Source organism: Nerophis lumbriciformis, linkage group LG26, assembly GCF_033978685.3.
Source record: "Nerophis lumbriciformis linkage group LG26, RoL_Nlum_v2.1, whole genome shotgun sequence".
NCBI lineage: Eukaryota > Metazoa > Chordata > Actinopteri > Syngnathiformes > Syngnathidae > Nerophis > Nerophis lumbriciformis.
In genome coordinates, this window is record NC_084573.2 from 1,310,001 (window position 1) to 1,322,500 (window position 12,500).

The 12,500-nt window shown below is 46.6% G+C and overlaps 1 protein-coding gene across 1 annotated transcript in view; it reads left to right on the forward strand.

Moving 5' to 3' along the window:
• Nucleotides 1-2,023: 2,023 nt before the first annotated feature.
• Nucleotides 2,024-12,500, forward strand: part of LOC133624079 (A-kinase anchor protein 6-like) — a 76,895-nt gene continuing 66,418 nt past the window's right edge. The window contains exon 1 of the mRNA XM_061987688.1: nt 2,024-2,152. Coding sequence (XP_061843672.1) covers nt 2,031-2,152 — 122 coding nt within the window. The 5' untranslated portion in view covers nt 2,024-2,030. The remainder of the gene's footprint in view (nt 2,153-12,500) is intronic.

Sequence of the window (12,500 nt, forward strand, 5' to 3'; positions counted from 1 at the left end):
GAAGTACCTCCTTTTTAGTACGCCCCACTTTCTTTTTATGTTTGATAATCGACAAAGTGTTCCCCCGGGTTTGACCATTTAGAACAGATGCCTGAAGAAAACCGAGGTATTCTCGGTTTGAGCACACCTATGCCCTCAAAATACTGAGTGAAAGTATGTGTAGCCCGCCCGGTTTGGTCCCCCACTTTTTCTGTTCCACCCGGAACTCGAACCGAAGCGTGCTAGCTATCGAGGTAAAACCCCCAGGCCATCAACTCGGTAACCAGTACTGCTCTTAAGTTTCTCAGGGAGTGGTGTTTAATAATGTAAACCTGGCCTCTGTTGCACTCAACCTCCCGAAACTCAATCTCTGACCCCGGACAAGCCCCCAACTGTTACCTGCGTGGTTCAGTCCCTGCTTTCCTTCTGTTCCGCCCAGGACTCGAACCTGAGCATGCGAGCTATCGAGGTAAAACCCCAGGCCATCAACCCAGTAACAAGCACTGCTTTGAAAGTTGTCCGGGTGATGCTTTTCAAAGTAAACATGGCTGGCCTCCGGTACATTTACCCTCCCAGACCTCAATCTCATCCCGGACAAGCCCCCAACTGTAACCCGAGTAATTCAATCCCAGCACGGGATTCAAACCTGGTCTTTCCATTTACAGGAATGCACTGTGAAATAGTAGCACAGATTTTAGGTAAAAAAAACCCCAAAACTGGCAGATGTTGCCATATTATTCATGGTGGTTTTTACACCGAATAACCTTAAAGTGCTGGTCCACAGTTCCACGACCAGCTCTATACTCTCGGCAGGGTCCTTGAGGGTGCATGGGAGTTTGCCCAACCAGTCTACATGTGTTTTGTGGACTTGGAGAAGGCATTCGACCGTGTCCCTCGGGAAGTCCTGTGGGGAGTGCTCAGAGAGTACGGGGTATCGGACTGTCTGATTGTGGCAGTCCGCTCCCTGTATGATCAGTGCCAGAGCTTGGTCCGCATTGCCGGTAGTAAGTCGGACACGTTTCCAGTGAGGGTTGGACTCCGCCAAGGCTGCCCTTTGTCACCCATTCTGTTCTGAACTTTTATGGACAGAATTTCTAGGCGCAGTCAAGGCGTTGAGGGGATCTGGTTTGGTGGCTGCAGGATTAGGTCTCTGCTTTTTGCAGATGATGTGGTCCTGATGGCTTCATCTGGCCAGGATCTTCAGCTCTCACTGGATCGGTTCGCAGCCGAGTGTGAAGCGACTGGGATGAGAATCAGCACCTCCAAGTCCGAGTCCATGGTTCTCGCCCGGAAAAGGGTGGAGTGCCATCTCCGGGTTGGGGAGGAGATCTTGCCCCAAGTGGAGGAGTTCAAGTACCTCGGAGTCTTGTTCACGAGTGAGGGAAGAGTGGATGGTGAGATCGACAGGCGGATCGGTGCGGCGTCTTCAGTAATGCGGACGCTGTATCGATCCGTTGTGGTGAAGAAGGAGCTGAGCCGGAAGGCAAAGCTCTCAATTTACCGGTCGATCTACGTTCCCATCCTCACCTATGGTCATGAGCTTTGGGTGATGACCGAAAGGACAAGATCACGAGTACAAGCGGCCGAAATGAGTTTCCTCCGCCGGGTGGTGGGGCTCTCCCTTAGAGATAGGGTGAGAAGCTCTGCCATCCGGGGGGAGCTCAAAGTAAAGCCGCTGCTCCTCCACATGGAGAGGAGCCAGATGAGGTGGTTCGGGCATCTGGTCAGGATGCCACCCGAACGCCTCCCTAGGGAGGTGTTTAGGGCACGTCCGACCGGTAGGAGGCCGCGGGGAAGACCCAGGACACGTTGGGAAGACTATGTCTCCCGGCTGGCCTGGGAACGCCTCGGGGTCCCACAGGAAGAGCTGGACGAAGTGGCTGGGGAGAGGGAAGTCTGGGCTTCCCTGCTTAGGCTGCTGCCCCCGCGACCCGACCTCGGATAAGCGGAAGAAGATGGATGGATGGAACCTTACAGTGATATTTTTGAACTCGTGGCCGTGGTCATGGTAACTCATGCAAACTGTCTGTCTCCCCCCCCAGGCCGAGCTGATGTCCAGTCGGCGAGACATCCAGAAGGCAGCACTGGACCAGATGGCGGCCAAGCTGAGCAGCCCGCACTACACCCCGTCCTCCGACAGGAGGCGCCGCAGCCAGCCAGTCCACAGCAGCAGGTAAATGTGAATTGATGAGCATGCGAGGTGACAGGTGGGTGTCAGCAGGGGGCGCCGTGGCTGCTGCTGTGGTTGTCCTGGTCCCCGGGGGGGAGAAGACATTAAAGACGGCGGGCGGCAGCCGATCGCCTCATAAATCCAACGACGCCGCCGACTGAAAGGTGGCGGCTGACGAAACGACTCAATCAACCTTTTCACTTCCTGCCCCCCCCATTCCCTTCCGTCTCCTTATCCCTCAGGTTCCTCCTGACATCTACCCCTCGTCTTTCTCCTTCCTTCACACACTCTCACCGCAGATGTTGCCGTAAATTGAAAGTTCATTTCTCTGTCGTCACACCAAAAGACCTGTAGGAAGTTGGCCCCCGGCCTTGTCCAAATCTCCACAAACTCAATCGTTTGTGCGGGTTTGTGCTGCAACATTCTTTGGTCCGACTTTTACATTAATATGTAATTAACGTTTTATGGTGCTGGTTATTAAAAGATCAGCACAAAATAGCTTAAACGTAGCACAAACGGTTGGGACACGTTTAAAGAGATTTGGACAAGGTGGGGGAGCCAACTTCACACAGGTCTCCAAGGTCACCAATGTGGGTGCATTTTATTGACTGGACCGAGGTCCACGGTTGGTGCCACAATATTGCACGGCCCAGTGTTGCGAGGATCTGTTCACAATTCCTGGAAAACATCCCGGCTCTTGCATGGGTGCAGAGGTGTATGGCGTCAAAACAGTGCGGGCGCGGACTCTGAAGTCATCATCTGGTTTAAGAGTCTGTGCACATGCTGGGTTTCTCTGTTTCCCCCATTGGCGTTCTGCCCTTGAAGGCATTGAATACACCCACAATCACGTCAACGTAATCCACAAATGACGTCCGCAACGTAAAACCAACGCTTATTTCTTTGGCCTTTAAGATGTACAAAATATTGCAAAGGAGGTCTCGATCGGATATTGATATGGGATATCAGTCTAATTGTAAGGGCAGCATACTGTATACCCATCCATCCATCCATCTTCTTCCGCTTATCCGAGGTCGGGTCGCGGGGTCAGCAGCCTAAGCAGGGAAGCCCAGACTTCCCTCTCCCCAGCCACTTGGTCCAGCTCCTCCCGGGGGATCCCGAGGCGTTCCCAGGCCAGCCGGGAGAGATAGTCTTCCCAGCATATCCTGGGTCTTCCCCGGGGCCTCTTACCGGTCGGACGTGCCCGAAACACCTTCCTAGGGAGGCGTTCGGGTGGCATCCTGACCAGATTCCCGAACCACCTCATCTGGCTCCTCTCGATGTGGAGGAGCAGCTGCTTTACTTTGAGCTCTCCCCGAATGACAGAGCTTCTCACCCTATCTCTAAGGGAGAGCCCCGCCACCCGGTGGAGGAAACTCATTTCGGCCGCTTGTACCCGTGATCTTGTCCTTTCGGTCATAACCCAAAGCTCATGACCATAGGTGAGGATGGGAACGTAGATCGACCGGTAAATTGAGAGCTTTGCCTTCTGGCTCAGCTCCTTCTTCACCACAACGGATCGATACAGCGTCCGCATTACTGAAGACGCCGCACCGATCCTCCTGTCGATCTCACGATCCACTCTTCCCCCACTCGTGAACAAGACTCCGAGGTACTTGAACTCCTCCACTTGGGGAGTATACCCGTGCAGGTTAAATGTTCCTGAAGAGAACATATAACCTGAGGTGATTGTATGTGGTTGGTAACCATTGCTACAAAGGGCCATCGGAGTTCAGCGGTCTTACAGCTTCCAAAAAGAAGCTGATCCTCAGTCCTCCAGATGCTCTGCAGCCTCCTGCCTGAGGGGGACGGGGGTCAAAGACAGGGTGTGTAGGGTGGGAGGGATCTTTGGTGATGCAGAGTGCTTCTTTCTGCATCTGCTGATGAAGATATCTGTGTGGGTGGGAAGGCTGCTCCCTACCACCTTCTGGCAGCTTTAACCAGCCCCTGCAGTGCCTTCCTTGCTTCATCTGTGCAGCTGCTGTGCCACACCCTAAGGAACTCTCCACCACACATCTGTTGAAGCTCGCGAGGACGGAGCCCCCTAGTCCAGCACACAACAGCTTCTTGTGGAGATGCTGGTGTACCTTCTTGACCAGGCGCTGGTTCATAGATGAACTACTTGAAGCTTGAGACCACTTCCACATTTGCTGTTTCGATGTGCAACGAAGTCCACCATCATTCATAGGCGTTGATCTACATTTCTGGCAGTAGGTGCTCGGCGTGTGTGCTTGGTGGTGAGAAATAATTTGCCATCAATCCCACGTGGGTGCTCGGTATTGTCCGTGGGTTAGAGATGAGCGGTTTGCGGACACAATGATCCGCGAGAAGGGCCCGACGCACGTCCAGGGTCACCACCGCGCCCACCGCACCGACACCCCGCCTCGTCCGCCTTCGCCGCGGCCGGCGTCACGCGCAGCAGGTAAGCAGCTTACCTGCCCGCCACCCCCGTGGCCGGGGGCTCGTAACAGGGGTCACTCCGCGCACTCCGCCCGCGCAGCTTACCTGCCCGCCACCCCCGTTGCCGGGGGCGCGTAACAGGGGTCACTCCGCGCGCAGTGCGCTCACGAAAGGGGTGTGGCTCACCCTGGTGAGCTGAGTGGGCCACTTTTGGTAAGCAGAACTGCCGCTGCGGGATGAACCGAACGCCGGGTTAAGGCGCCCGATGCCGACGCTCATCAGACCCCAGAAAAGGTGTTGGTTGATATAGACAGCAGGACGGTGGCCATGGAAGTCGGAACCCGCTAAGGAGTGTGTAACAACCCACCTGCCGAATCAACTAGCCCTGAAAATGGATGGCGCTGGAGCGTCGGGCCCATACCCGGCCGTCGCCGGCAGCGAGAGCCGCGAGGGCTAGGCCGCGACGAGTAGGATGGCCGCCGCGGTGCGCGCTGAAGCCTCGGGCGCGAGCCCGGGTGGAGCCGCCGCGGGTGCAAGGGACATCGCACCTCCACGCGCGGCTCCCAGATGATTGCGCACTGGTGTGCGTCTGGGCCGTGACAGCGTGGCACGCATTGAATGTCTCTGCTACATTGGATCAGTCTCCTTTCTTTAACAGGCAAAAGCTTTATAACCTCACTAATGCCTTGCATCGTCTATATTAGATATGTAACAACGGCGGGCGGGTGCGGGCGGGTGCGGTTTTGATTAAATGTTAGTTCGGGTGGATGCGGATGGTTGACGACTTTTGTGATGCGGTTGCGGATGAAATAATTGCCTATCCGCGCATCTCTACCGTGGGTGCTCTGGCCCTGAAGCACCCACGGAATTGGCGCCTATGCCATCATCCACTTTTATTGTTTTACATTGATGCAAAGGTTGTTGCTTTGGCACCAATCCACCAGACGTTTTACCTCCATTCTGTACTCGGACTATGTATGTATGTGAAATGTTCGCCTACTGCTGTGTCCTCTAAAATGTCACAGTACAACAACTAGGGTTTTTCGCATTGCAGTCATAGGTCAGTAGTGTGAAGAGAAAGGGGCTCAGAACTACATCCCTGGACAGAGCCAGTGTTGTGGATCCTGACAGTCTGTGGTTTGTTAGTCAGGAAGTCCAGCACCCAGACCGCAAGTGAAGGACTCTACCCTAGAATGTCTAGCTTCCTCACCAGGGTTCGTGGGACGATGGTGTTGAAGGCCGATGTGAATCCCAGCCAGAGCAGGTGGACTTAGGAGTTCCTGCTCTCCAGGTTCGGTGAGGGCTGTCTGGACCACCGATGAGAGGGTGTCATTGATGGAGCGGTCCTTCCTGTAGGTGTACTTATCAGGGTCCTCAGTGACATCAACAGAGGTCTTAATCAGGCCCATGACCGGCTTATTCAAGCACTTCATGACTATAGTCAATTAGACCTGTTTCTGTGGATCTCTTTGGGACAGCAATGGTGGACACTGTCTTCAAGCAGGTTGGAACCCATGATATTTAAAAACTTTAGTCAGTTGGTGGACATAGTCCCTCGGTACCCACCCTGAGGTCGATCCTTTGCAGGGTCTTCTTCGCATATGTTGGAGTTACTCTGAAGGCGTGAAGGGGTTGTTGTTGCTCGGGGATCATCAAAGCGGGAGTAGAACCGGTCAAGGGCACGTGGCAGGGAAGGGGTCTTTTGGTTATTGTGCACCCCGGCCGTCGTAGTTACTGATGCGCTTGATGCCTTTCCACATACCCCCGACGGTCTTTGAAGGTGAAGTGACCCTGGATCGTTTGTGTCCCACCGGTCTTTGCAGGGTCTTCTTCTCATATGTTGGAGTTACTCTGAAGGCGTGAAGGGGTTGTTGTTGCTCGGGGATCATCAAAGCGGGAGAAGAACCGGTCAAGGGCACCTGGCAGGGAAGGGGTCTTTTGGTTATTGTGCACCCCGGCCGTCGTAGTTACTGATGCGCTTGATGCCTTTCCACATACCCCCGACGGTCTTTGAAGGTGAAGTGACCCTGGATCGTTTGTGTCCCACCGGTCTTTGCAGGGTCTTCTTCGCATATGTTGGAGTTACTCTGAAGGCGTGAAGGGGTTGTTGTTGCTCGGGGATCATCAAAGCGGGAGTAGAACCGGTCAAGGGCACCTGGCAGGGAAGGGGTCTTTTGGTTATTGTGCACCCCGACCGTCGTAGTTACTGATGCGCTTGATGCCTTTCCACATACCACCGAGGGTCTTTGAAGGTGAAGTGACCCTGGATCGTTTGTGTCCCACCGGTCTTTGCAGGGTCTTCTTCGCATATGTTGGAGTTACTCTGAAGGCGTGAAGGGGTTGTTGTTGCTCGGGGATCATCAAAGCGGGAGTAGAACCGGTCAAGGGCACCTGGCAGGGAAGGGGTCTTTTGGTTATTGCGCACCCCGGCCGTCGTAGTTACTGATGCGCTTGATGCCTTTCCACATACCACCGAGGGTCTTTGAAGGTGAAGTGACCCTGGATCGTTTGTGTCCCACCGGTCTTTGCAGGGTCTTCTTCGCATATGTTGGAGTTACTCTGAAGGCGTGAAGGGGTTGTTGTTGCTCGGGGATCATCAAAGCGGGAGTAGAACCGGTCAAGGGCACCTGGCAGGGAAGGGGTCTTTTGGTTATTGCGCACCCCGGCCGTCGGAGTTACTGATGCGCTTGATGCCTTTCCACATACCACCAAGGGTCTTTGAAGGTGAAGTGACCCTGGATTGTTTGTGTCCCACCGGTCTTTGCAGGGTCTTCTTCGCATATGTTGGAGTTACTCTGAAGGTGTGAAGGGGTTGTTGTTGTTGCTCGGGGATCATCAAAGCGGGAGTAGAACCGGTCAAGGGCACCTGGCAGGGAAGGGGTCTTTTGGTTATTGTGCACCCCGACCGTCGTAGTTACTGATGCGCTTGATGCCTTTCCACATACCACCGAGGGTCTTTGAAGGTGAAGTGACCCTGGATCGTTTGTGTCCCACCGGTCTTTGCAGGGTCTTCTTCGCATATGTTGGAGTTACTCTGAAGGCGTGAAGGGGTTGTTGTTGCTCGAGGATCATCAAAGCGGGAGTAGAACCGGTCAAGGGCACCTGGCAGGGAAGGGGTCTTTTGGTTATTGTGCACCCCGGCCGTCGTAGTTACTGATGCGCTTGATGCCTTTCCACATACCACCGAGGGTCTTTGAAGGTGAAGTGACCCTGGATCGTTTGTTTTCCACCGGTCTTTGCAGGGTCTTCTTCGCATATGTTGGAGTTACTCTGAAGGTGTGAAGGGGTTGTTGTTGCTCGGGGATCATCAAAGTGGGACTAGAACCGGTCAAGGGCACCTGGCAGGGAAGGGGTCTTTTGGTTATTGTGCACCCCGGCCGTCGTAGTTACTGATGCGCTTGATGCCTTTCCACATACCACCGAGGGTCTTTGAAGGTGAAGTGACCCTGGATCGTTTGTTTCCCACCGGTCTTTGCAGGGTCTTCTTCGCATATGTTGGAGTTACTCTGAAGGCGTGAAGGGGTTGTTGTTGCTCGGGGATCATCAAAGCGGGAGTAGAACCGGTCAAGGGCACCTGGCTGGGAAGAGGTCTTTTGGTTATTGTGCACCCCGGCCGTCGTAGTTACTGATGCGCTTGATGCCTTTCCACATACCACCGAGGGTCTTTGAAGGTGAAGTGACCCTGGATCGTTTGTGTCCCACCGGTCTTTGCAGGGTCTTCTTCGCATATGTTGGAGTTACTCTGAAGGCGTGAAGGGGTTGTTGTTGCTCGGGGATCATCAAAGCGGGAGTAGAACCGGTGAAGGGCACCTGGCAGGGAAGGGGTCTTTTGGTTATTGTGCACCCCGACCGTCGTAGTTACTGATGCGCTTGATGCCTTTCCACATACCACCGAGGGTCTTTGAAGGTGAAGTGACCCTGGATCGTTTGTGTCCCACCGGTCTTTGCAGGGTCTTCTTCGCATATGTTGGAGTTACTCTGAAGGCGTGAAGGGGTTGTTGTTGCTCGGGGATCATCAAAGCGGGAGTAGAACCGGTGAAGGGCACCTGGCAGGGAAGGGGTCTTTTGGTTATTGTGCACCCCGGCCGTCGTAGTTACTGATGCGCTTGATGCCTTTCCACATACCACCGAGGGTCTTTGAAGGTGAAGTGACCCTGGATCGTTTGTGTCCCACCGGTCCGAAGGACAATGCGGTTCGGGTGCAACCACTCTTCCTGTGTGTGTGTGTGTGTGTGTGTGTTGATGTCTTGATCTCAACAGAGTTGTGTCAACCCGTTTGTGTCAACACTTTTATTTTCTTTGTACCTCGCTTGTTTTTGTCATTTCATTCATAGTTGATTTTGCACTTTGATGCCCTCGGAGCGGGTGTGTGCGCCTGCGTGTGTGTGTGTGTGTGTGTGTGTGTGTGTGTGTGTGTGTGTGTGTGTGTGTGTGTGTGTGTGTGTGTGTGTGTGTGTTTGCGTGTCACCGTGGGCCCGACTGAGCTGTCAAACTGTCGGCGACTGCGACGGGAGAATTCCAAACAACTTGGCCGCTAATGCCGAAAAAGATGCGGGAGAGCCCCGCTGAGACCTGGAAGACCAGTGAATGTATGAATAATACACACACACACACACACACACACACACACACACACACACACACACACACACACACACACACACGTACACACACGCGCGGCGCATAAACACACTTAACAAAGCGGCCGACAGTAATGTGTGTGTTTGAGCAATGGGCCGATGTTCCAGAAGCATCCATATTTGATGGGATGTGTCAAGTGACGAGGGGGTCGGGGGGTCCGATAAGGCATACTTGGCAATCCTCCCGGATTTTCCGGGAGACTCCCTCCCGAAAACCTCCCGGGACAAATTTTCTCCCGAAAATCTCCCAAAATTCAGGCAGACTCAGGTCCTCCACAATATAAAAAAGCGTACCTGCCCAATCACGTTATAACTACAGAATGATGGAGGGCGAGTTCTTGGTTTCTTATGTGGGTTTATTGTTAGGCAGTTTCATTAACGTCCTCCCAGCGTGGCAACAACACACAACAACAGCAGTCACTTGTTTGTCTACCGTAAAGCAGTCCGTCTGCCGTAAACAGCAATGTTGTGACACTCTTAAACAGGACAATACTGCCATCTAGTGCTATTTGATGAAAGCACTTTTGTGCGTGCCACACAGCAATGCATCATCAGAGAGGGTGTTCAGCATGGTTCGAAAAATAGTGACAGAGAATAGAACAAGGATGGACAATTCAACCCTTAACTCAACAATGAGTAGATGAGTGTTATGTGTGTGTATATGTGTAAATAAATGAACACTGAAATTCAAGTATTTATTTTATATATGTATATATATATATATATATATATATATATATATATATAAAATAAAATAAATTAAATATATGTAGATATATAGCTAGAATTCACTGAACGTCAAGTATTTATATATATATATATATATATATATATATATATATATATATATATATATATATATATATATATATATATATATATATATATATATATATGAAATACTTGACTTTCACCTGAATCCATGTTGTTATGAATATTGATCTATTTAAGGCTGCAATTACTTCACATCAGATATTACACTTTGAAATATTTTTTTCCTGGAAAAAATATTGCATCATTTGTGTGGTTTTCCCTGTAAAAAAGTTTTATTGTGACCAAAAGGGCAAAAAATAAAATTAAGCAACATAGGAAATGATCAAAATGTATATTTGGAAAATAATCTCGATATTAAAGCGTTGAAAGTAGTGAAAAAATGAAAAATAGTGTCTGATTTTTTTAAACATTTTTATAAGAATTTTTATATATTTTTTTGTTTTTTTTAACTAATTAAAAAAAAAATCTAAATCCATGTTGTTAAGAATTATTGATCTATTTAAGGCTACAATTACTTCACATCAAATATTACACTTTGAAATATTTTTTTCCTGGAAAAAATATTGCATCATTTGTGTGGTTTTCCCTGTAAAAACAATGTTTTATTAAGACCAAAAGGGCAAAAAATAAAATTAAGCAACATAAGAAATTATCAAAATTTATATTTTGAAAATAATCTCGATATTAAAGCGTTGAAAGTAGTGAAAAAATGAACAATAGTGTCTGATTTATTTTTAACATTTTTATAAGAATTTTAGTATTATTATTATTTTTTTAAGTAATTAAAAAAAATGTAAATCCATGTTGTTATGAATTACTGATCTATTTAAGGCTACAATTACTTCACATCAGATATTACACTTTGAAAATGTTTTTTCCTGGAAAATATATTGCATAATTTGTGTGGTTTTCCCTGTAAAAAAGTTTTATTGTGACCAAAAAGGCAAAAAATAAAATTAAGCAACATAGGAAATTACCAAAATGTATATTTTGAAAATAATCTCGATATTAAAGCGTTGAAAGTAGTGAAAAAATGAAAAATAATGTCTGATTTATTTTTAACATTTTTATAAGAATTTTTATATATTTTTTTGTTTTTTTTAACTAATTAAAAAAAAAATCTAAATCCATGTTGTTAAGAATTATTGATCTATTTAAGGCTACAATTACTTCACATCAGATATTACACTTTGAAAAAAAATTTTCCTGGAAAATATATTGCATAATTTGGGTGGTTTTCCCTGTAAAAAAGTTTTATTGTGACCAAAAAGGCAAAAAATAAAATTAAGCAACATAGGAAATTACCAAAATGTATATTTTAAAAATAATCTCGATATTAAAGCGTTGAAAGTAGTGAAAAAATGAAAAATAATGTCTGATTTATTTTTAACATTTTTATAAGAATTTTTATATATTTTTTTGTTTTTTTTAACTAATTAAAAAAAAAAATCTAAATCCATGTTTTTAAGAATTATTGATCTATTTAAGACTGCAATTACTTCACATCAGATATTACACTTTGAAAAAAATGTTTCCTGGAAAAAATATTGCATAATTTGTGTGGTTTTCCCTGTAAAAACAATGTTTTATTAAGACCAAAAGGGCAAAAAATAAAATTAAGCAACATAGGAAATTATCAAAATGTATATTTTGAAAATAATCTCGATATTAAAGCATTGAAAGTAGTGAAAAAAATGAAAAATAGTGTCTGATTTATTTTTAACATTTTTATAAAAATTTTAGTATTATTATAATTTTTTTTAAGTAATTAAAAAAAAATCTAAATCCATGTTGTTAAGAATTATTGATCTATTTAAGGCTACAATTACTTCACATCAGATGTTACACTTTGAAATGTTTTTTTCCTGGAAAAAATATTGCATCATTTGTGTGGTTTTCCCTGTAAAAACAATGTTTTATTAAGACCAAAAGGGCAAAAAATAAAATTAAGCAACATAAGAAATTATCAAAATGTATATTTTGAAAATAATCTCGATATTAAAGCGTTGAAAGTAGTGAAAAAAATGAAAAATAGTGTCTGATTTATTTTTAACATTTTTATAAGAATTTTAGTATTATTATTATTTTTTTAAAGTAATTAAAAAAAATCTAAATCCATGTTGTTAAGAATTATTGATCTATTTAAGGCTACAATTACTTCACATCAGATATTACACTTTGAAATATTTTTTTCCTGGAAAAAATATTGCATCATTTGTGTGGTTTTCCCTGTAAAAACAATGTTTTATTAAGACCAAAAGGGCAAAAAATAAAATTAAGCAACATAGGAAATTATCAAAATGAATATTTTGAAAATAATCTCGATATCAAAGCGTTGAAAGTAGTGAAAAAATGAAAAATAATGTCCGATTTATTTTTAACATTTTTATAAAAATTTTAGTATTATTATTTTTTTTTTTAAGTAATTAAAAAAATCTAAATCCATGTTGTTAAGAATTATTGATCTATTTAAGGCTACAATTACTTCACATCAGATATTACACTTTGAAATATTTTTTTCCTGGAAAAAATATTTCATC